Source organism: Benincasa hispida, chromosome 4 (assembly GCF_027475165.1).
Source record: "Benincasa hispida cultivar pf3 chromosome 4, pf3_genome.v1.1, whole genome shotgun sequence".
NCBI classification, from domain to species: domain Eukaryota; kingdom Viridiplantae; phylum Streptophyta; class Magnoliopsida; order Cucurbitales; family Cucurbitaceae; genus Benincasa; species Benincasa hispida.
The window spans coordinates 27,764,644-27,788,574 of record NC_143481.1 but is presented as its reverse complement, the minus strand read 5'-3'; the positions used below and the strand labels follow the sequence as shown (position 1 = coordinate 27,788,574).

Genomic DNA, 23,931 nt, shown 5'->3' with positions numbered 1-23,931 from the left:
TCTAACATCTTGCAAAGATTTACTTTGAAACTAGACTCTTCACATCCTTTTCAAAGATATATTTACTGGCCTTTGAATCCGTTCGCACCAGAAAATCTTTGTTGATAAGATCTCCTTGGAACTTTTGAACGCAATTTACTATTGCAAGAATCTTTTGTTTTACTGTGGAATAATTATTTTGAGCATCATTCCATACTCCAGAATAATAACGGACTACTGTTTCTTTTCCATTAATTCCTTGCTTGAGAATGCCGCTGTAATCAATGTCACATGCATTGGTTTCCACAATTGGATAAACTTTTTCATCCATTAGCAATAAGCATGGGATGCCTTTTGCTAAAGCTTTTATTGATTGGACTGCTCAAGCATGCTCGTCCGCCCATGGTTTGGGTTCTTTTTCAATCTGTCATAAAGAGGGAGACATATGATATAGAGGTCTTTGATAAAGTTTCCAATATAATTTACACATCCAAGAAAGTATTGGAGCTGTGTCTTGTCTTGAATAGTGTCTGGAAATTTATCCACGAATTCTAGCGATCGTTGGATTGGTTTGATTATTCCTTGATTAATATCATAACCAAGAAATATAATTTTCGTTTGAAACAATTTGATCTTTGGTAAAGACACCACAAGACCATTTGTCTTAATAATGTTAAAGAACACTTACAAATGTTTAAAGTGTTGTTCAATTGTATTTGAGAATACCAAGACATCATCTATATAGACGATAGTAAAATCCTGATATTTGTTGAATATGTCATTCATGACATTTTGAAATTCTGAAGGAGCATTTTTTAATCCAAATGGCATGACGTTCCATTGGTATTGTCCGAAGGGGACATTGAAGGCAGTTTTATATTTGTCCTTTGCATATACTTGGATTTGCCAAAATCTAGATTTCATATTGAACTTTGAGAAACCCTTGGCTGAGGTTATTCTTTTTAATAAATCTTGTCGATTAGGAATGGGATACCTAATCCATTTGAGAGCCTTGTTAAGGGGTTTATAGTTGATTACAAATCTCGGAACTCCTCATTCCTTCTCGGCTTGATTATTGACATAAAATGCCGCACAGGACCATGGGTTTTTTTATGGGCTAATAAGCCCTTTTCGAAGGAGCTCATCAATTTCTGGCTTACAGATTTTGATTAGGTCTTTTGACATTTGAATGGGTCTGGCCTTAGTGGGAATTTGGGCTTCATCAAATCCATCTACATAAGGGAGCTCAACTATATGCTTTTTGTGGGCCCAAAAGGCATTTGGGATATCCGAACGAAATTCAGCTTCAATTTTCTTTAGCAGATGCTGGATTTTCTTCTGGACCGAAGGCCTAGCAATTTGGTCAACAACCTTCTTATTCTGAATGTCATTTTGTAGAAACTCAATTTGTTTCTCTTTCTTAGAAATCCTATTGATATATTGTTGGATTTCTTCTTCAATATTTGAAATATACTTAGGAGTTATCGGATGATAGAACTCAAAAGTCATTATTTTTCCAAATTTCTGAGATGATAATCCTTTCTCAGAAACATGAAAATGATATAATTGAGTAAGGAAGGGTGTGCCCAGAATAACTTTCTCCGATAGGTCTTTGACTAAAAGAAATGTGTTAACGAAACACACATCTCCTTTGCAAATATGCGGTTTTGGCAACTTATAATTAATGTGAAGTCTCTAGTTGTTGGCTCCTCTCAGAACTTCCATTGTTTTTTCAAAATACCTTGAGGGTATTAATCCTTCTTGGATGATGTTTTGGTCTGCTCCAAAATCCAGTAAGGCAACTACTTCAAACTTGAAATCCTGGACCTTAATGGTGATCTTAGATAACCATTTTTTATTATAGACTTTACTGATATAGTTGATTCCCTCTATATCATCTCTTTGGACTCCTGAAGTTTCTCCTGGGTAATTGCTTTTGCTGATTTCTGTTGAAAATCACTGAATGCATTTTCCAGGATTGACAGTCATTGCTTATTGATGGTGACTTCCCTTTTGAGTTTCTTGACTTCTATGTGGAGGTCAGAAGCCTTTACAGGTTCTTGGAATGACTCATTATTGAACCGATTAAGTATTTCTTGAAAGGAATATTGAATTGGGTCCAATACTTGAGGCTTCGTATTTTGGCCTTCTAGAGACTCAAAGTTTAGGAGGACCATTTTCCAAGATATTTCATCAAGAAGCTCTTCTATTAGATCAAGTAGGTACTCTTGATCTCTTGTTAAAACATTGATACATCCTGTGCAAGGGATAGCCTCTTCTGAAAGTTGAGAGGAATCGGAAGAATATCCTTCAAAGGAGGAATCTTCAATAACTTCATTGATTAGTCTCTCGGAAGATGATTCTTCTGAAATAGAAATTTTATCTTCAAAACATGGCAAAGAGAAGAGATTGTTTTAGGTCATTATCAATCTCTAGGCTGTTGATTTTTTTTTTTTTTATCAAGGGGCATTTATTAGCATAGTAACTATGTTTGTTGCATCGAAAACAAGTGATTCCTTTCTTTTTGGAATATTTCTTGTTTCTATTGTATTACTTTCTCTTTCGGGGGTTTTCTTCGTCTTTCGTCCGCCGTCCTTTGCTGTAGGATTTCTTAGAAGATTTCTTCTTTATTTTTGAAGGCGGTAGATCTTGTTCAACGCCGTTTATCACTAACTAAATTTAACTAATCCTAGTTTACTAATTAAATACATTTAAAAAATTGTTAACTAATTAATTAATTGTTTATGTGAAAAAGTAATTGCATTCATTTAATAAATTTTTATTGTAAAAATAAGCTAAGTAAATATTTAAATAGATTATTATTGATTTGCTAAAAGAAATATTTATATTAAATTTGTTAAATTAATAGTAATTAATTAAGTAATTAACTATATTCAAAATGAAATTATATATAAAATGAAAAATAAATAGAGGAGGTCAAAGAAGAAATTCACTATTTCGAAGGGAATAGAAAACCCTTATCTATAGGAAATGAGAATATCTGGGAATAGCTTACTCCGAGGCAAAATATTCAAAAGTGTGAAATATACATGGATTTTTTTATGCTTGTGTCAATTTCCATGTAGAAAACCCTCCCATCAAAATACCTCTTATATTATAGAAACATGTGTTTTGTTGATAAATTTTTCAAATGTGCTTACTTTCTTATTCCTAGATCAAACCTCTCTATCATCCTAATAATTTGTGCCTATTTAAGTCTTAAATGATATAAACTTTATTTTGAGAAGAGTTAGTACCGAGGGAATGTTACTCTTAATTTATATCCATAAATCTTCTTTTAATCTTTATTATTACTAGCCACATCAACATTTGCACCTAATATTTCTTTTCCGTCCTTAATTCTACTAAAAGTACCGTAACAAATTATGTGTTTTTTACGTCAGTTAGTTACTTTTCAACATTAAAATATAAACTTTAATTTGAAGGATTTAATGCTCATAATTGAACTAGATTCTAGTAAGATGAGATACTTCATACTTAACAATAAAGAGTAAATTTAAAACTATATAAAATCACGTGTGACACTCGTAATGTTAACTAAAATTTAAAACTTAGTCAACTCGAATATAACTCGACTGATTAAGATAGATATTTTCGTCTCGAATGTTAAGAATTCGAAGATCTCAACTCCAAATATTGTTGAACAATTTTTAAAAAATTAAATTAAATTCCAAGATCCAAATGACATGATCATTTTTATTATTTAATATTGGATAATTATAAACGATTGTAAGCACTTTTACGAGGTTGATAGTTCAAAATAGGATTCTATTATCTTATGAGATTACATTCTAAATCACATAGATGAGTTTTACAATTTTTTTAAAATGAAATGTTATTAAAATAACTCAAAGACATTGTTGACATTATTTTCAATATCAGTCGGTCCTCGTAGACTTTAATACCATAAAGGAAAGGGAAAAAGAAAAAGGCCCTCATGTTTCTTGGGTCCAGGCGTTGGGCACCATAAGAGCAAAATTCTAACTCCTAGTAATTAAAAAATTATACTGTTTCTCACATCTCCAAAGTAAATGCAGTGAATAATGTATGATAATCTAATTTTTGCATTATGGCCACTTTTTTCAATTCATAATAAAAATTGATATAATCGTAATAAAATTTTATTGATAAGTCAATAGTAATGAGTCGTAATTACAAATGTAGTTAGATTGTTTTTTATCACGTTTGTTTAGATTATAAATTTTTGTTACAATTATTGTTACCATTACTTTTGAGGGTCAAACGATAATGTGTCAAAATTTATAATGTTTCCTTGAAACAATAACAATAATAGTAACTGTAATATTAACGATAACAATATGATGTAATTTCCATATACAATTGGATTGAGCATATTCTGCTTGTCAATCAATTTACGTTCTTTTATTACATATTTGGAAGTAGACTTGGGTGCAGAATACAAGTAAACAATATCAAAGATAATCAAATAGACCTATTCGTCACATTAAAATTGATTTATTATGTTTTCAAGGATAAACGTGGCTTAAATACCATATCAATTTTCATCCATCAATTTATTTATTTTTAAAAAAAAAAAAAAAAAAAAAAACTCATGAAATTATATATGTATATAATTTCAAAGTTGAAGGGTTAAAATAAAATTCTTCAACGTCTATGTACTCAAATTTAGTATTAAAATTCGTATAATTTATGGTAAATGAAAAATGAATAAGTGAAAAAGAAAATGAAAATAATAATAATAATAAATTAAGAAAAGAGAGGAGAGGGCAAAAGTTAATTGGATCCACAAAATTTGAAATTAAAAAGAAAAAAAAAAACCGGAAATAGAAAAAAGGCAGAGAAAAAAGTGGTGTAAAAGAAGAAGAAGAAGAAGAAGAAGAAGAAGGCATGAAAGGAATTGAAAGGGCGTACATCATTTTCGCGCTTTTCCCTTTCTGTACAACCACAACCAGAAAACTCTGAAACTAATCCAACGGTTGAGATTCAGTCTTCTTCCTCCTCCACTGTCCTCCATTCCCAAAACCTCCATTTTCTCCTCGCGTCTTAACTCCCCTCCTCTTCCCCTCCTCCCTTCTCTTCCTCTCTATATTCTCTTCTTCTTCTTCCCTTCTTCTCTGGTTCTCTCTGTGTTCTTCGCATTCTTCCTTCCTTTCTTCCTTCCTTTCTTTTTCCATTTTCTGTAACCATGTCTTCCGCCGAGAAGGAGAGAGAGACCCAGGTTTACATGGCCAAGCTCGCCGAGCAGGCCGAACGCTATGACGGTACGATTGCCTCCATCGTCACTATTATGCTTACTGCATTGTTTCTCTGATTTCTGCTTTTTGTTGTATTGTCTTCTTCTTTTCCTTCCCTTCATGTGTGACTTGGTGAGGATATGGCTAATGATCTGTTGTTTTTGTTCCGGATTATGATTTTGTTTTCTAGGTTCTCTGTTTTTGTTTTGCAGGTTCTTTTAGGTTTCGGCATTGCTTTTCATGTCGCATTTGTAGTTGAAATGCTGATTAATTGCTATGACCTATTGTTTTGCATCGGATTATATTTTGTTTTTTGGAAATGTGGACGGGGAATTATTGATGTTGTTTTATAGGTTCTTTGTTGTTTCTTTTAGGTTTCGGCGTTGCTTTTCATGTCAAATTTGTAGTTGAAATGCTGATTAATATTGCTAATGATCTTGTTTTGGTCGGACTATGATTCTGTCTTTGGAAATGTGATCGGGAAATTGTTGAGGCTGTTTTCTAGGTTCTGTGTTTTTTTGTTGGTGGTTATTTTAGGCTTTGGCATCGCTTTTCATGTTGAATTTGTAATTAAAATGCTGATTCATTAGCATTTCAACTTTTGCGTGCGTCGTTTATGCATTTGAGAAATGAAAAGTTTTCAATTATTGGATCTTACTGTAACCTGCCTGTATTAGATGCTTGATATTAACGTAATGCCTCGTTGTTTTCTTGAGTAATTGGAGGATGATTCATGTCTCTGATGAGAGTTTTTCTTTACGAAGTTCGATTGATTTAATCAAATGATGCAGAAATGGTTGAGTGTATGAAGAATATTGCAAAGCTTGACCTTGAACTAACTGTAGAGGAGAGAAACCTTCTTTCTGTGGGGTACAAAAATGTCATAGGTGCACGACGAGCCTCTTGGCGCATCATGTCTTCAATTGAGCAGAAAGAAGAGTCTAAGGGGAATGAGAACATTGTAAAATTGATTAAGAGTTACCGCCAGAAAGTGGAGGAGGAGCTTTCAAAGATTTGTGGTGATATTCTCTCTATCATAGACAAGCATCTAATCCCTCATTCATCCTCTGCAGAAGCCACTGTTTTCTACTACAAGATGTGAGTTTGTTTTACTTACAACCAATCTCAATTTTGATGCTCTGCGTACTTTTCATCATTGGATAAGTTATTTATAATTTTGAAACCTATAAAGGAAGAATCGAAGAAAGGCTTGTTATAATTCTAATTCAAATGGTGCAGATTTGATACTGATGAATTTCTGTTTTCCTGTGTTTCTTTTTTGAATATCGGTGGCCTTTGATTCCACCCAGAAAATCACAGGAGACTTTGCACGCCCTAATGTTGGGGATATATGTTCTGTTCATTCTCAAAATCTATCAGATAGGCCATGGATAGGTTGATAATGAATATGGCTTGATCTAGTTGTTTTCTTGTCCATCCTTTTTATTATAGTATGTGTTATGTGTAAAATTTGATCATAATGTGTTTTAGCCAATTTTAGTATGATGTAGTTACTGTCATGGCATCCATGATTTCAGGAAAGGTGACTACTATCGTTATCTTGCTGAGTTCAAGACAGATCAAGATAGAAAAGATGCTGCTGATCAGTCGTTGAAGGGATATGAGGCATTTATATTTTCTTTATAACTTTCAAGTTCCACATCATAAATACAAAAGAACAATGGTTTACTATCTCTGTGTTGCAATTATTTGAGGTCCTATTGACATTTTTGTAACAGGCTGCCTCAGGCACTGCGAATACCGAACTCCCATCAACCCACCCAATCCGTCTTGGCCTTGCCCTCAATTTTTCTGTCTTCTACTATGAGATTATGAATTCTCCTGAGAGGTATTGTTAATCAAATCCTCGTTTTCAGTTCTCATACGGCCATTGAAAACCTTTACCCTTGTAATGTAATGACATTTTTTTTCCTCTTGCAGAGCTTGCCATTTGGCTAAACAAGCTTTTGATGAAGCAATTGCAGAGTTGGATACCTTGAGTGAGGAATCATACAAGGACAGCACCCTGATCATGCAGCTGTTGAGAGACAACCTCACCCTCTGGACCTCAGATTTGCCTGAAGATGGTGGTATATCTCATAATTGATTTTAAATAATGTCTTATTGCATGTTTGAATCTACTGTCAAATACTTAGACACATTTGATAATGATTTTGTTTTTAATTTTCTTCTTCTAAACTGTGTGCTTATTTCTTCCTAATTTCTTTAACATGGTTTTTACTTCTCTTAAAAAACATATTTGAATTCTTTAATCGAATTTCAAAAACAAATACAAGTTTGTCAAAACTACTTTATTGACTTGGTTTTTTAAAAATATGAATACAAAATGGATACAAAATAAGAGAACTTATAAATGAAAGTAGTGTCTTAATTCAGAATTTCTTTACTAGCTTTCTCCTATAAAGTTCTAGTCATGAGTTACTGCACATTTACTGATTTTTATAAATGGAAGTAGTTTTATAAGCTTAATTTGGAATTTCTTTACCGACTTTCTCCTATAAAGGTCTTATTCATGTTGCTAAATATTTACTAATGTATAAATGGAAGTAGTGTTTATAAGCTTAATTCGACATTTTTTTACTAGCTTTCTACGATAAAGTCCTTATTCATGAGTTGCTGTACATTTACTGATTTCACGAACGACAACTTAATCAGGTGATGAAATCTTCAAAGCTGAGGATTCCAAACCTGCTGAACCTGAGGTAAGGCATTGAATTTATTATTATTATTATTATTGCTATTTCTTTTTCTCTTTCAAGTTTCAAGTTTGAAGTGGTGTTGATATATGGGTTTGAACTGAATTTCATAAGCAGGCCCAGCAAGCCAAATGAGAGAAGCCACTCTACAGGTTTCATGTTGAGAGGGAAGTTTGTTCCCTTAAAAAGAGAATTTTTAAATAGCTCTACAGTGTGGGATTGGACTGCACAATAAAATTTCTTGCGGCGTTTTTAACCATTTGGTTTTGGTCCAACTAAAAGCTTAGAAGGAAAGGCTGGAGCTTTTTTGCCAACCTGTTGTTTCAACTTAAAATTCATCTCTTTCCACTTATTATTTCATGTTACTGATTCCTAAACAAAAACACGAAGTGGAGCGTTCAATCATATAACATATATCTATTATTGTAATACACTTTTATCATAGTATCGAATATATCCACAAACTTATGTCTTTTCTTCATTTCTTATACGTCATATAATAATAATAATAATACTTTTTGATCTTTGAATTTTGTCTAACATCAAGAAAATTACTTTTTTATCTTTAAATTTTGAAGAATGGGGGCATTTTGTCCATAATATTTCAAACTCGACCATTTTAATCCTTTTGGGAGGTGTTTGAGCCAAAAAGTAAATTAGAAAGTGTGGAGTTTGAACTCCACCTCTTGCCTCTGGTAGAATAAACATTAAGTTTGAATTAAAAAAAAACAATGGATCGCTGACGTGTCAAGATGACTTCTCTTGTTCTCTCTCTCCTCTGTCTGGGGCCCTAAAAAGAGGCCATATGTACACCCAAAAAAAAACCTCGTAAATAACCAATACACGTTCCCCAAGCATCACAACATCTACTTGCATTTTGAAGCAATCGGTTCCATATTCTGAATCATAAGCTTTTGAAATCACTTCACCTATGACACTGTAAAAAAGAAAAAGAAAATTAATAAATTCGCGGACTCCACATCCTGAGTGCTTCCAAAAACCAAAATTTCTACTAGGAAGCTTTTTTGGATTTTTCGTAAAAGAACGAACTTTGCTCCCATGGCTAAGGCAATTGAAGGGCCAAACATGAATACCCTGCATTTTAGAGCACCAACCCTTGGGGTTTTCAATTGGCAAGATGAGGATTGTGGAACAAACCTGAAGGGCATCGACCCTTGGAGATGGAGAAGAGAGAACGAGTAAGAGAGTAAGAGAAGAGAATGGAGAGAAAGAGAGGATGGAGAGGGAGAAGAGAGAACAATAGAGGGAGAAAGAGGACAAAGAAAGGAAAAGATTACAAAAAAAAAAAAATACTTAGATTACGCTATCATTTTAATCCCTATATTTTCAATTTTAGTCAAAGTCAATATAATTTTAATTATCCAATTTTAATCCTTGTACTTTAAATAAACCTTAAAAAGAAATCAATCCCACTTTTTAAAATTGAACCTTTTTTTTTATAATCTTTTTGCCTTTTGTTTATGTCATCATCAACAACAATTACTAATCTTATTGTACACGCATGTTGTACTCTCAACTCTTACCTCTTGCTCACGGCCATGCCACTATACATCACCTCTTTTAATCTTTGCTCTTGACTCTCAATACTCTCACCGCTATACATCCCTATTTTCGATCCTCACTCTTAACTTTCATTATTTTACCCTCTTTTTATAAAGAGTGAGAGTAAGCGATTGAGAAGCGAAGATAACCTAAACTATAAAGATCGTTTCAATAATTTCATGTTGATTTGATGTAAGCAGGAGGTCTAACAACATACTTTTTAAAAACTACAATAGTCAAGCTTCATTTGAACTTTCTAAAATAGGTCATCCCTGTGAAGAAAAAAAAGGACAAAGAAGGATAGCAAGGAAGGAGAAGAAAGAAAAAGATTCCGACAAAGTGATTATGAAAGCTCTATTCCCACTGCATCAAATTGAGGACAAACCGAGCTCGAGGCCAATGAGAAATAAAAACAACAAATGAATACTTGTGACCTATTAAAAATATTTGAAGAAAAACATGGTGCAAATGCCAAGTAGAAGCCCACCCTTAAATTGGAAAACTCGATTAACGAATTGAAAGGAAACAAAATCATTATATTTAAATTGAAGACCGGTATATTTGAAACTATGTTTTATGATATTTAAATTGAAGAACGCATGTTTTGTAATATTGAAATTTTAACATTTAAAAATTATGGTTAAACATTTTATTTATATTTTGACATACAGATTGCTAATTTTTTATTAGGATATTCAAGATTTTTTTTCTCTTTAAATGAAAATCATATTGAAGATTACACATTAAAAAAAACATAGTTTTTGGAGGAAGAAAAAGTTTTTATATTAGGTTGAAATTATTTTTTAACCAAAAATAAGGAATAATCTTCTACAGAATAGTTGAACTTTGCAAATTCTCGTGCGAGGAACCTCCACTCCGACCCCCACAAGACTAAATGAGAATTCATGAAAACAAGATTTAAATGGGACTGGAAATGGGGTGTCATTCCCTAGCCCCGTGAATATTTTTACATATCATATAAAAATATGTGATTTTGAGCATGTGTGAAACATTTCTAATGGGAATTCAAATGAAACTTAACGAGTGTAAATTGATACATTTGTTCAAATTTGAGGTCATTGATTAAATTGAAAGTTTAGGATTAAAATGATACCATCCTTAAATTTTAGGTTTAAGTTTACAAAATTGGAAGCGGTAAAATTTCATAAAACCTACTAAACTAATGATCAAACATATATCTTTTTCTCCCAAGTCTACCCCCATTACTATATCAAATGAAAAAAGTAATGTCAGATATTTTAAACCCATTTCTCAAATCTCAGGCACTTGAAACGAATCGTACACATTTTGAAATCTCAAACTAAAAGATATATATATACACTTTAAATGGAAGATCTAATGAAAAATGTTCAACATGTTAGGAGTAAAATTGAAAATTTACAAAGATTAGTGTAAAATTTACCTAAAAGATTGATATATTAGCCTTTCTTCTGATATAATCTTGCTGACTTGCTCAAAGATCAAAATTAATTTGACATACTCCAAAGCAACAAACAGTATGGCCTGCATTTGTAATGTAAAGCATTCCAAAAGTTGCCTTTTATACCAAAACTACTCCCAGAATTGATAGCACATGGCAAGTTCTGGTTCTAACTTCATTTTAACCATGTTGTGTTACATAGTGAAAAACAAAAACCTATTGCAAGGCACACAACCCATACAGACAGTAAAAGTATCCCACTCTCTTTGATCATACTATAATTTTACCATTACAAATTTGCTATCATTTTCTAGAAAGCATGTTGAAGTAATAGACAATTAATAAGAATTATTCATACTCTCGTAGCATCTAATGCTTGACGGAGTCATAGAAATCAATTCCAGTCGGCCATATTATTCACCAAAATCAAAATGTATGGACTACTCAGTTTTGCTTCTCTAATTTTCTCTGAAGGCATCAAACAAATATATTTGAATCTAAAATGAGCAAAAACAGACATGATCCTAACATTCATCCCGCCATGATTGAAACTTGTAGACTCAAATAATTTACAAATATAAGAACATTTCTTGGCATACCTATTACCGCAGCTCAGATTTTCCAAGTAGGAATGTCCGCCTGCAAAACCATCAACTAAATTTAATCGACTTCAAATTTCCATGAACACCATTCTCAAGCTTTTAGTTAAGATGATCATGTTCGGATTATTTTAATTGCGTGTATTGCACCTGCTATGGAAGTTTTACCTATGCAACAGAATTGGTGCCGTAGTCCAGATTGAACAGAGTATCCTTACGATTCTCTGTTCCCATTCGAATTTTGAAATCTTTGGCCAAGTAATCCACCCTATCATTGCTATCGTAATCTTGCTCTCGAATGCATCGCCTCCTCACCTTTTTCAGCATTTCTTTTGAAGGTGCAAATCCAGCAATTACCTTCCAAAAATGTTTTGTGACACAATTAGCACCACTATGAAAAGAAACACAAATCTATAGAGATATACAAGTCAAATGAAACAACAATTTTACCATATTATCAATCACAGAGAGAGCAGATTTGGGATCACGGTTAATGAGATGAGCATCAACAAGCAATGAATAAGATGTTGCATTTGGTTTGACGCCCAAACCTACAGAGTGTTCAAACACCCTTGCAGCTTCAAATGTCTGCCAAATTACCATAGTAAGCAAAATTTTCAGTTTATATGGTCTAGATATGTGTGATATCCATAAGAAACACTTGACTTTGCATTGAACCCCTGAAGTGTGTGCATCTTTTTTCAGCCACCAACCATCTGTACAGTCAATGGAATTTTAGCAGCTAATTGCACGTGTGTTTTTGTGAGTGAATAAGGGAATGGTATAAAAGGTTAATGGGTGACCTTCTTTAGCCTTCCGAACGCGTACATCAGTGCATTGTATGAATGGATATCAGGGGTCAAACCAAAACTAGAACCAATTGCTTCAAACGTTTGGTATGCACGATCAACATCCCATATATTTGCACAGCCTAAAATCACACAATTCAATGCAGCAACAGACTTGTAAGGAGGATCTGCACGGCTCAAGTTTTCCAGTTGAAAATAAACCTAAAAGGAGGAGAGAACATTATATTGGTAGCTCCGATGAATTAGAGGACAGGATAAAATACTCAGCTACCATGAACTTGTTAATTTAGTCACTGAATATCATCTTTCAACAAAGGAAGCATGCCAGATATCTAGTATGAAACACATCACATAACCATTTGTGTTCATGTCCCGTGGGAGAGATAATTGCACCCCACTTGCCTCAGTTGATTTTTATTAAAGTAATAGTTAATATTCGTCTAGACCTCCCACAATTTTTTTTTTTAAAAGAAAAAATGAAAGAATACAAAGGAATACAAAAAAGCGGCCCATCTAAAGAAAGGGTTTCCAACTAAGAATGATGTTACCTAGAGAATATTTACAAAAAAGCTTCGAAACCGAAGTCCAAAGCGACACATGAAACATCACTGAGAACGAAACCTCACTAAGGTCCTATACCAAACCTTAAACACCCTATTAGACCTCTCCTCCCAAACGTCCCACAACACAGCACACACCCTAGCAAACCACAACAAACGGCCTCTCTCTAAAAGGCGAATGGAAGAGAAACTCCCCGATTGTCGCATGATATCCTTTTAGCCAGCTATCTGGACGTCAAACTCTTGCAGAAAGCAAATCCACATAGACCTCATAAACTGACAGCCCCAAAGAAGGTGATCCAGGTTTTCCTCCACTTTCCATCACCCTCATCATAGAGTCGGGTTCTAAAAAAGTAAAAAGTGAAGGCCTAAGCCCAAGGACCTAAAGCATTTGTTTGGGTTTCAATTGGGTCGGTCCAATCTTCAATAGCCAAGCCCATGACCCAACCCTTTGGCTTGGCCCTTTGGATCAAAAGTTCGGGGCCGAGCTTGGGCCAGCCCATTTGATTAGCCCACTGAATATTAATTATTTAATTATTTAAAAATATATATGTATATTTTTTTCTTAAAGAAATGTTATTAAAATTTTATCAAATTTGTATTTTATTAAATTTATTTTATATTTTTAATACTTTTTATGGATAAAATTATTGATATTATAAGGTTTTATTTAACGTCTAATTGTCTTAAAAGGTTTTATTAGTTTTTAATACTTTAAAAAAATGTATGTTAACTAAAAACTACAATATATCTAAGTATATTTTAAAAATAATTTTAAAAAAATTACTTTTTTTAATATATAAAATATAATATAGGAAGAACTATATATATGCATATGTATTTAGGTTGGTCCAATGATAAGCTCATTGCGCCGGCCCGACAGGCCGATCAAAATATGGCTCAAATGGGCTAGCCTGGTGATTCATATCCAATCCAATGAATAGATGGGTTGGGTTAGGTTGGGCCATTCAAACCTTGACTTTTGGCCGAGCTTGGATCGAGTCTGGGTTGGGTCGACCTTTGGGCTTCAAGCCCGTTGATGAGGCTGAGCCTCCTGACAAAGAATACAACAAAAAGAACCCTATTAAGGGGGCCATCTTCCTAGCAAGCCTATCCAAAGTATTCATACGAGCAAACAAAACCTTCCAGGTAAAGAACTTAATCTTCTTTGGTAGATACCAAACCACATCAAAGACCGACTCACTAACAGGAGAGGGATCCAACAACCACCTATAGAAGTAACAAAAAAAAAAAAAAAAAAAAAAAAAAAAGCCCTTCAATAGGATTAAGATCTCATCTCCCCCCCTAAAGTTGCACTCTTCCAACAACAAAAAAAAAAAAAAAAGGCAACTTCCATTGTTTCCTTATTGGATAAATGACAAAGAAAACCGAAAGTAAAGGACACAGAACTCTTTGATCATACTAGAAAGTCAAAGATCAGACAATTTTTAAAGAAAGATAAGTGATAAAGGTGAGGGAACGCGAAGTTGCAAGCCTATCCAAAGTATTCATACGAGCAAGCAAAACCTTCCAGGTAAAGAACTTAATTTTCTTTGGTAGATACCAAACCACATCAAAGACCAACTCACTAACAGGAGAGGGATCCAACAACCACCTACAGAAGTATTTACAAAAAAAAAAAAAACCTTCAATAAGATTAAGATCTCATCTCTCCTCTAAAGTTGCACTCTTCCAACAACAAAAGAAGAGAGGCAACTTCCATTGTTTCCTTATTGGATAAATGACAACGAAAACCGAAAGTAAAGGACACAGAACTCTTTGATCATACTAGAAAGTCAAAGATCAGACAATTTTTAAAGGAAGATAAGTGATAAAGATGAGGGAACGCGAAGCAAAGAGGGCTATCCCCAACCCCATGGATCTTCCCAAGAATACGTATCCTGACCATCCTCCACTATGCAATGAACCAAATGGGAAAACGAGGGAAGCTCACTCACAATATCTTTCCAAGGATTCCGTTGTGTGCCCCCCTTTGCCTCCCAATCAAAGGGGTGAGTATCGTGCTTACTACCAAATGATCCTATGCCACAAGGACTCGGGCTCAAGGGCAAAATACCAAAGCCACTTAGCCAACAAAGCTTTGTTCTGAATTCTTAAATCACCAATCTCCAACCCAACTTGGTTCACAGAGCGCCCCACAACCTCCCAACTAACCAGATGAGAGCCCTTACCTTCATCCACTCCTTCCCTCAAAAAGTCTCTCATGTACTTGTCGGGTTTTTGCAAACTGAGTCGGAAGCCCTGAACAGGGAAAGATAATAAACGGGTATACCACTCTACACAGATCTGACAGAGTAAGTCTTAAAACCTTGGAGAAATAACCTTTCTTCCAAGAGGCTAGCCTTTTACGAATCTTCTCAAAGATGGGATCCCAAGAGGACAAAGCCCTCAAATCACCTCCCAAAGGGAGACCAAGATAACAGGAACGAAATGTCCCAACCTCACATTGCCCACCTACCAAGCTTATCCTGCTCCCAATTAATACCCAAGATTTGGCATTTACTCCTATTAATTTTAAGCCCAGACATGGCTAAAAAAAACCCACCATATGGTTAAGGATAAAAAATAAAGATAAAAACAAAAATAAATAAATAAAAAGAAAAATAAAAGGGTCCTCATTGCCATAACAGAACAACATCGTATGATGAACCAACTGGAGATTGGACAAGGCAACTTCCTCAGCTCCTCAAACCCAATCTTAAAAGGCTCGACAAAATTTCCCTCCACCCCTGAAGATACAACTTAAGATATCCACAACAATTGAAAACAAGACGGGGGACATAGGGTCCCCTAGTCTTAAACCTCAAGAAGCTTGAATCGATCCCTTAAGGGTTCCATTAATAAGAATAGAGTAATTCATGTTTCTAAAGCAACACCACATCCACATTCTCCATCTGAACCCAAAGCCTTTCTTTTCCATCACCTTATCCAAAAAGTCCCAATCAACATGGTCATAAGCCTTTTCAAAACCAAGTTTGAAGATAACACCATCCCTCTTATTAGCTCTGTATTTATCAATGGCTTCATTGGCAATGAGAGTCTGGTCAAGAATCTGCTTACGCAAGAAAGCACCCTGAATCTCAGCAATAGTCGAGGGAAGCAATTTCCAAAAACGATAAACAATGACCTTAGCCAAAATCACGTTGACACTAGTGATAAGACTAATGGGCCAAAACTCCTTCACCCTACTAGCATTCTCCTTCATAGGAATTAGGCACACAATAGTTGGACTACTCAAGTCAAACTCAAACAATAAGAATGTGTTGTTTATAAAGTAATTTTTTAACAAGATCAAATTTTATGGGAACACTTCATATCATGGTTATATATAAGAAATTAGCAGAAGGCCTAATGACTTTTGTTATTTGAATATTGTAAATACATTGCTATACCAATAAAAGATGCATGGTACCATATTATATTTTATACTACACTACTTATAAACAGAAATATGGAAATTGTAGATTGGTAATTTTTACTGGTAAAAGGTTATACCGTATCCAGGGTCTCAAAACCCTTTTTAGAGCATGCCACAACTAATGGATATAAAGAAGTGAATGGAGAAAACAATTCTTCACCAGCTCCATCATCAGAAGTCCTATAAGCCGCTTCATACTCATGTAGGGTAGTAAAGGCCCTCTGCAGATCCCCAAATGATGCAAGAGCATAAATCTTTCCGAGGTAAGATTCAGGATTTGGAACCTTCTTTTTTCGCAATGAGCGCTTTAGAATTGCCCAAGCTGCATCTAAAAGAGAAGAGCTGTAGGTCCTACCTGCAGTTCCAAGAGCTGATACAACTATTCCTTCATCTACTGGAAGATGAACTGAAGGCCTTCCATTTTCACCTCGAGCAATCCATCTGGCCATAAATTCTAGAGCATAATAAGCTAGTTTACTATTATCCTCTTGCGTTGCTACTTCAGCAATATGATTACACAAGTTCCATGGCGGGCAAAGAGCTTTATTCTGAGCAGTTTCCTTTTACACCATCAGGAAAAGTAATGAAGCAATAAGCAAAATACACACACACACACACACACACACACACACAAAAAAAAAAAAAAAAAAAAAAATCCCTTTTCTTAGACATCAATTGAACCGGTTTATTACCTTGCACCTATCAATTACCGACACCAGCGTGTCCAGCCTCCCCTTTCTAATACAGCACCGCAAACATTCAGTGAACACACTCAACTCAAGCATATGACCTGATTTTAAAGTCAAGTCAATATATTTCAAGGCAGCATCAATTTGATCTGTTGACAACAGCATGCCAATTACTAGATCATATGATTCATCATCAGGCATTGACCCTTCTCCTGTCTGCAACATACTGATAAGAAGAAAGAAATTCATGTTCAAAGCTATAACTTATGACAACGATGTTTAAAGGCCAGCCTTGTTGTAGAGAAAAGTATACTTAATAGTAAATCGGGGAAGAAAAACTCAATAAATTGGGGATACCTTGATGAAGCATTATTCTTCTAATTCACAGACAAAAGTTATCAATTCTAAGTCTAATCTCTACTCGATTAGCAAGAAGCCTTCTAAATTGATCGGACAAAACATTTAACGTAACAAGATTCAACATGTCCTCATAAAACAATACATTTCGCACTTCTATGTGAACTCACTCCCAGCATGTGACGTTTGAACAACTTCGTGTTTTTTTAAATAATGAGGAAGACGCAATTGTGAAGTAAACTAAACGTGATAATCTTTGCCTCCAACAATTCTTCTATCTAATTCACAGGAATCCAATAATCTACTTGTAATCAAAATTCTAATTTTATTTGGATAGAAAAATTAACTTTCACTGAGGAAAAAAAATGAAAGAATATAAGGGCATATAAAAAAACAAGCCCCCAAAAGCAACCCCTAAAGAAAGGATTTCCAACTAAGCATAATGTTGCCTATAGAATAATTACAAAAAAATCTTCGAAATTGAAGCCCAAAGCGACACATGGAACTTCACTAAGGACCAAATCTCACTAGGATCATTTTCCAAACCTCTAAACACCCTATTGTTCCTCTCTCCCCAAAAAAACCCACAACACAGCACACCCCCTTAGGAATCACAACAAACGGCCGTTCTCTCTGAACGGTGGATGGAGGAAGAGCACCTCGATCATCACACAAATATCCCTCTAGCTAGTAATTTGAACATCAAACTATTGCAGAAAGCAAATCCACACCAACCTCATGAACTAACAGCCCCAGAGAGGTGATCAAGGTTTTCCTCCGCCTTTCGACAGAGAATACAACATAAAAGACCCGTTAACAAGGACCCCTCCATAGCAAGCCTATCCAAGGACCCCTCCTCCTAATTTCAACCCAAGTAAAGAGGGTCACCAACTCCTTATCCTCAGCAACCAAAATGGGACTCCAATCAATACCACTAACAAGCGATTTGGCCCCAACCACAGGACAATACAGTTTGGAGAAAGCCGAAAGGACCTCCTCCTCAACCTCTTTATCGTTTCTAGTATGCTCCCCATTCTCCAAAATCAACTGACCAATATAATTATTACTCCTTCTACCACTAGCCGCTCTATGAAAAAAGTCGGTATTGCAATCCTTTTCCTTCACCCACTTGACTTTAGCCTTTTGGCCCAACTAATTCGCTCTTTCCTAATCACTTCAGCAAGCTCCCCTTTTAAGACAAACCTCTCCTCCCTCAAAGTACTATCCAAACGACCCTCCTTCCCGAAAGCAGTTGACAGGTAAAAGAAGACAACATATTTATTGAAGATTGAATGACGAATAAAATTCAAAATCTAACCGTTCAATCAATTTTTCAGCAGCCACGACCTCCTTAGCCCTGTGCATCGCCTTTAATACTAAATTGAATGATGCAGTGTTGGGTGCGATCGCATAGTCCTCCATTCGGGCCACTAGATCCAGTAGCTCCCCAGCCGTGGCGTTAACCATCAAGTTCGCCCTCAAATAATTGTTGTACAAGTTAACATCTGGCCTATTAGGCTTGCCATTCTTATCCAACGACCGAATCCAAAACTCAAACAACTGCTTCATATCTTCCCAGCGCTGAGAAGCCATCCAATCAGCAAAAACGTTCAACAAGCTCTGAACATCAAGCGTTTGAGACAATGCTTGAATGCGAGAGCTAGGGGATTGGTTAAGGAACCCAGGGGGGTTCAGAGACGGAGCCATAAAAGAGTTGGGGATTGGATCCCGCCAGTTGTTGTTGTAAAATGGGCTACCAGAGGCGGGATTCGGAGGAAGTGGAGTTGAAGGAATGCCCACTGGTTCATCAGCGAGCTGAGGTTCTTGAGAGAGAAATGTGAAGGTGGAAATGGGCTTGAAGAAGCAGACGTTGTTGAGGTTTGTGGTTCTGATTAGAGTGTGAGTTCTAGAGAGAATCGCCATTTTGGACGCCATGGATGGAAAATCAAAGCTGGAGAAATGGCGTTTAAAGTGAAGGGGAAGAAGAAAGAGCGTCAGTGAACTTTGTTTAGGGTTTTGCCAATCCAGGGAGGCTGGGTTTAGAAGGGTACTATAGTAGATTGCTTAGTCTAAATGCCTGAATATCCCACTTCCCATGCCACGTGGCATGCTCCTGGTAAACGAACTAATGTTATTTTGCATACATAGCTTTTATAAAGATTTTCGTCATTTGAAAATCGTAAATAATATTTAGTACATATTCAATTTTCTTTTTGGAGAAAAAATCAATTTTAATCCAAACTTAGCTCGTACCAATAATATCATAATAATATCCATAATACTTCATTACACCTTTTTTTTCATAGTTCAATAGTGGAGGCGAGAAATTGAACTATTTAGTGATACTAGCCGAAATTTGGTGCGTACCACAAAAAAATGAAATGGTTGAAAAAAGATATTCAATCTAAACCTAAATCTCGCATAAATCACTCTATATGCTTATGATGAAATTTCTATAAAAAAATAAAAAAAACAAAACAAAAAGTTAGACGGTTAACAATTTCTAAAATAAAAAAGAAGATACTTGATCAAAATTGAGAGGTTAAAATTAACTATTTATAGAAAAAATTTAGATCTCAAATCATAATTTGATTTTTTTTTTAAATTCATTTATTTAATGTAAATGAGAGATGAATAGTGATAAAAATATGTATTTAAAAAAAAATTGTGTATAAGATATTAGAAAATAAATTATGATTTGTTTTTAATCTTTTTTATATTTATTTTAACTTTAGATTAAATGTTATTTTATTTGTATTTACTCATATCCAATAAACTAAGATCTGTAGTTATTTCATGTAATTTAAGCATGTATGTGAGACATACAAGTGGATCATGCCTTAAGTAATAACCTAAGTGGTTTGTAGTAGATGGATAAATGAGGGATATTTTATCCTTGTGATACTACAGATACGACCCGCTTTATAGATATTTATAAGTGTTTTAAAGTGCTACAAATGGTCTGATCCTGACCATTCATGTGGAGACATGCGAGCGGGGTATCCTATATAAAGAGTTTGTATAAAACCGGACCACGAGATGATTAGTCTCTTTATATAACGTCGTTGATAATTGAGACTTACATTTCACTAAAATGGCCACAGGTGACATGACCTTAATTCTGAGTGAGTTGGAAACTCCTACCTATGAGTACGGTTCTTTGATTAGCATGGGTGAGAGTGGCCAGATTGCCAACTCAACAAGCCTACCTTTTTGGGGATTCGTCTGATTGGGGAGCTGGAAACTCAGCTACACAATATGGAATTCACTCCTTCCCCGAAGCGGGGATAAGTAGATAAATTGTTCCCTTAAGGGTTGATTCTGAATCTTGAACATAGTGGTCATGCCCTCTCTTTGGAAGAGAGGACTCGGTAATAGTAGGACTATGACTTATTGTTCATTAGAAAAATCAATGGTACTTAAGGAGTTAGATATAACTACAGGGGCAAAATGGTCAATTGGCCCAACTGTACTTACGAGTGATTTGTGAAGGGTTATCGCACTGTTGATTGGTTATATAGATACAGAAATATATCTATAGTGTAAAGAGTGCAACTGTCGATTTTTAGTAGAATGACCAACAGTTAACGGATGGTGGATCTTGTGACTAAAGAGTTTAGTCAGTTATTCACGAACCGTTAAAGCTTCAAGCTACAGGTCCATGAGGTCCCCTTGGTAGTGCAATGGGTACAAGTTGAGAATTAGATTTTGGATTAGTTTGAAGTGTTTAAATTAACAAGAGGAAATTCAATTATATGTGATATAATTGATATGATGTATTAGATACATTAATTGGAGGAATTAATATAAATATGATTTATATCAAGTACCATAAAATAGAAAAAGAACTATGGTTTATGCAATAGACAATGTTCTTATCTCCCATTTACTCGATCGTCTACTCGATAGTATACCGCATATATACCTTAATTCAAGAACATACAGAGCCCACAACTCCTGGATTCTTACACCGAAAACACCAAGGTAACACTTGTGGTGGTGTTCTAAATCCGTACGTGAATCGAGTTGGACTCGATTGGGTTCGAGGAGCATCCGGTCGTTCGTGGAGGTCGTAGTCTGTTTGTTGCGTTCGAGTGTTGTTCTAGACACATTGGAGACTGATCGAGGGATACTTGAAGAATAGTTCTTCAAAGGTATGCATACTCTATCCCTTGTATTTTCGTGTAGCATGTTGTAATTTCTATTGATGCATAATTTGTTCGTTTCCGGTTAGATTGTAATGAAGGATCTCTTAACGAAGAGCATCATGAGCGCGTTTGGATCTTTCCGATTTCATTGTGATCGAAGTTACTACACACACATTCTATCAAACAATTATGCAATTTACACTAATTAACGACGTGCTTTGATAAATAAACTACAAGGGATTGAGTTCACATACCAGTTGAAGACTCTCTTCAATCTCGAACTCAACACACCAGAAGAACCTCTACGTTCTCTATCGCCTAGCAAAATAGTCGTCTATGGCAGCACGATCGTCTACACGAACGACAACAACACGAACAAGCACGAGCAAGTAGGAGCGGGGACGACACCACCACTTAGAGCCCTTGGTATTCTCGGAGTGAGAATCCAAAGCGTAGTCTTTGTTGAATTTGGTAGAGGTCAGAGGAATGGGTCGATCGTGTAGAAGATAAGCAAGTGGGAGAGAATGCTAATCGTATAGTGGGTATCCTTATCGTTTAGATAAAGCTACACGATCGTGTAGGTTTTACTAAGCAATCGTCTAGTAATAGGTAAACGATTGTTTAGAAAATACGGCACGTTAGGCGATCGTTTAGGAAAGTTAAGCTATCAATTAGAGAAAAGCGTGTGATTGTTTAGACGCGGGTGAGCGATCGTTTAAACGATGAAACTCTATCGTACAGGCTCTCAGTTAAGCAATCAAGACGTTTTCACACCGATTGCAATTTTTCCAACCCTTTGCCAGATGAAACAAATTTTCATTTTATTCTTTGGTTACAATAAACAAATACTGATTCTTCCACTAACGCACGATTGAAGAGAATTTTTTGGCCAACTATCTCATAATTAACCAATTTATTAATAAATAAATATAATCAAATTATATTCTTACCCTATAGTTTGATATCACATATCTTCTATAGTAATTTCTCCTCCACTTGATATAAATCATATTTATATCTAATTTCTTCCAAAATAATGTATCTCATACATTTAGCCAATTATATCATATATAATCGAACTCCCTCTTGTCAATTTGAACATTTCAAACTGACCCAAAAACTAATTCTCGACTTTATCCAAGTTACCTAGAGAACCTTATGGACTTGTGGCTTGAAGCTCCAACTGTACGTGAATAGCTGACTAAACTCTTTAGCCACGAGATCCACCATCCGTTAACTGCCAGACATTCCACTAAAGACCAATAGCTGAACTCTTTTTACCACAAATATATTTTTGTGTCCATCGAATATAACCAATCATGAGTACGATGACCCTTCACAAATGCTCATAAGTATAGCTAGGCCAATTTACTGTTTTACTCTTGTAGTTACATCTCACTCCTCAAGTACCACTGATTCCTCTAATAAACAATACAACATAGTCCAACTATGTGTGAACACCTCTAGGGCCAAGAGAAGGTGTGTCGACCACATCGTTCAAGCCCTGGAATCAGCCCTTAAGATAGCTATCTATCTACTTGCCCCTGCCTCAGGGAAGGAGTGAATTCCATCTTATGTAGTTGTGTTCCCAGCTCCCAAATCAGACGAATCTCCAAAATGGTAGGTTTGAATCGGCGACCTGGCCACTTGCACCCATACAAATCAAAGGACCGCCCTCAATGGCAGGAGTTCCCAACTCACTCAGGATTGAGGTCATATTACCTATGGTCATCCTAGTGAAGTGAAATCTCTGTCATGAACAGTGTTATATAAAGATATGTTAATACTTCGTGGTCAGGTCTTACACAAACTTTTTGTATAGGACGCCCCCGCTCGCATGTCCCCTACACGAATGATCAGGATTAGACTATCTGTGAGAAGTCACAACACTTGTGACCATTCCACAAAGCGGGCCGTATCTATAGCGTTCGACGAGGATAAGGTTTACCTCCTATATCTATATTCTACAAACCATTTTGGTTATTACTCAAGACATGATCCACTTGTACGTCACCACATACATGCTTAAGTTACATACAAATAATTAGGGATTTTATGTTTATTGGTTTGTGGTAAAGCAAATAAAACATACAACTGAGCAAAATCAAGATATGAAGTAAGCATCATATATTATATAACACAAGCGTTCGTACAAATTGTTTACAAACTACAGGACACGAGACTTTAGGGCATCAACCCAACAATCTCCCATTTGTCCTAAAGCGAAGTGGGGTGTACATAAAACTAATATAAAATAATAACTAAGGCATAAAAGCCAGTACAAGAAAATCTCCCATTTGCCCTAGTCCAGTCGCGGACGTTCCTATAGAACCATGCTCCGTAGGTGACTCTCAAACACTGTAGCCGCGAGAGCCTTCGTAAACGGGTCAGTA

The 23,931-nt window shown here is 35.4% G+C and overlaps 2 protein-coding genes across 8 annotated transcripts; one reads left to right on the top strand and one right to left on the bottom strand.

Annotated features, from left to right (window-relative positions):
• Positions 1-4,782: 4,782 nt before the first annotated feature.
• On the top strand, positions 4,783-8,414 carry LOC120075096 (14-3-3-like protein GF14 iota). 2 transcript variants are annotated; one of them, XM_039028262.2, is made up of 7 exons: positions 4,783-5,243; positions 6,008-6,314; positions 6,755-6,842; positions 6,956-7,065; positions 7,158-7,306; positions 7,893-7,939; positions 8,048-8,414. In XM_039028262.2, the coding sequence occupies exons 1-7, from the start codon at positions 5,168-5,170 to the stop codon at positions 8,066-8,068; spliced, it is 798 nt and encodes a 265-aa protein (XP_038884190.1). In that variant the 5' UTR covers positions 4,783-5,167; the 3' UTR covers positions 8,069-8,414. The 2 variants fall into 2 exon arrangements, with proteins under 2 accessions (XP_038884190.1, XP_038884191.1); XM_039028263.2 differs by having other exon boundaries at positions 4,802-5,243; positions 8,051-8,414.
• A 173-nt stretch (positions 8,415-8,587) lies between these two features.
• Positions 8,588-19,478, bottom strand: LOC120075566 (Tetratricopeptide repeat (TPR)-like superfamily protein). Of its 6 annotated transcripts, none has more exons than XR_016529176.1 (9): positions 18,709-19,440; positions 17,037-17,259; positions 16,422-16,904; positions 12,340-12,546; positions 11,987-12,124; positions 11,705-11,893; positions 11,537-11,576; positions 10,920-11,020; positions 8,588-8,870 (listed from the first exon to the last, which is right to left on the bottom strand). XR_016529176.1 is itself a non-coding variant. In XM_039029066.2 (8 exons), exons 1-6 carry the CDS (start codon positions 19,323-19,325, stop codon positions 11,705-11,707), a joined length of 1,857 nt encoding a protein of 618 aa, XP_038884994.1. In that variant the 5' UTR covers positions 19,326-19,440; the 3' UTR covers positions 8,588-8,870; positions 11,537-11,576. The 6 variants fall into 6 exon arrangements, 4 of the variants coding, with proteins under 4 accessions (XP_038884994.1, XP_038884993.1, XP_090168981.1 ...); XR_016529177.1 differs by having other exon boundaries at positions 16,422-16,892; XM_039029066.2 differs by lacking the exon at positions 10,920-11,020.
• Between the last annotated feature and the right edge of the window lie 4,453 nt (positions 19,479-23,931).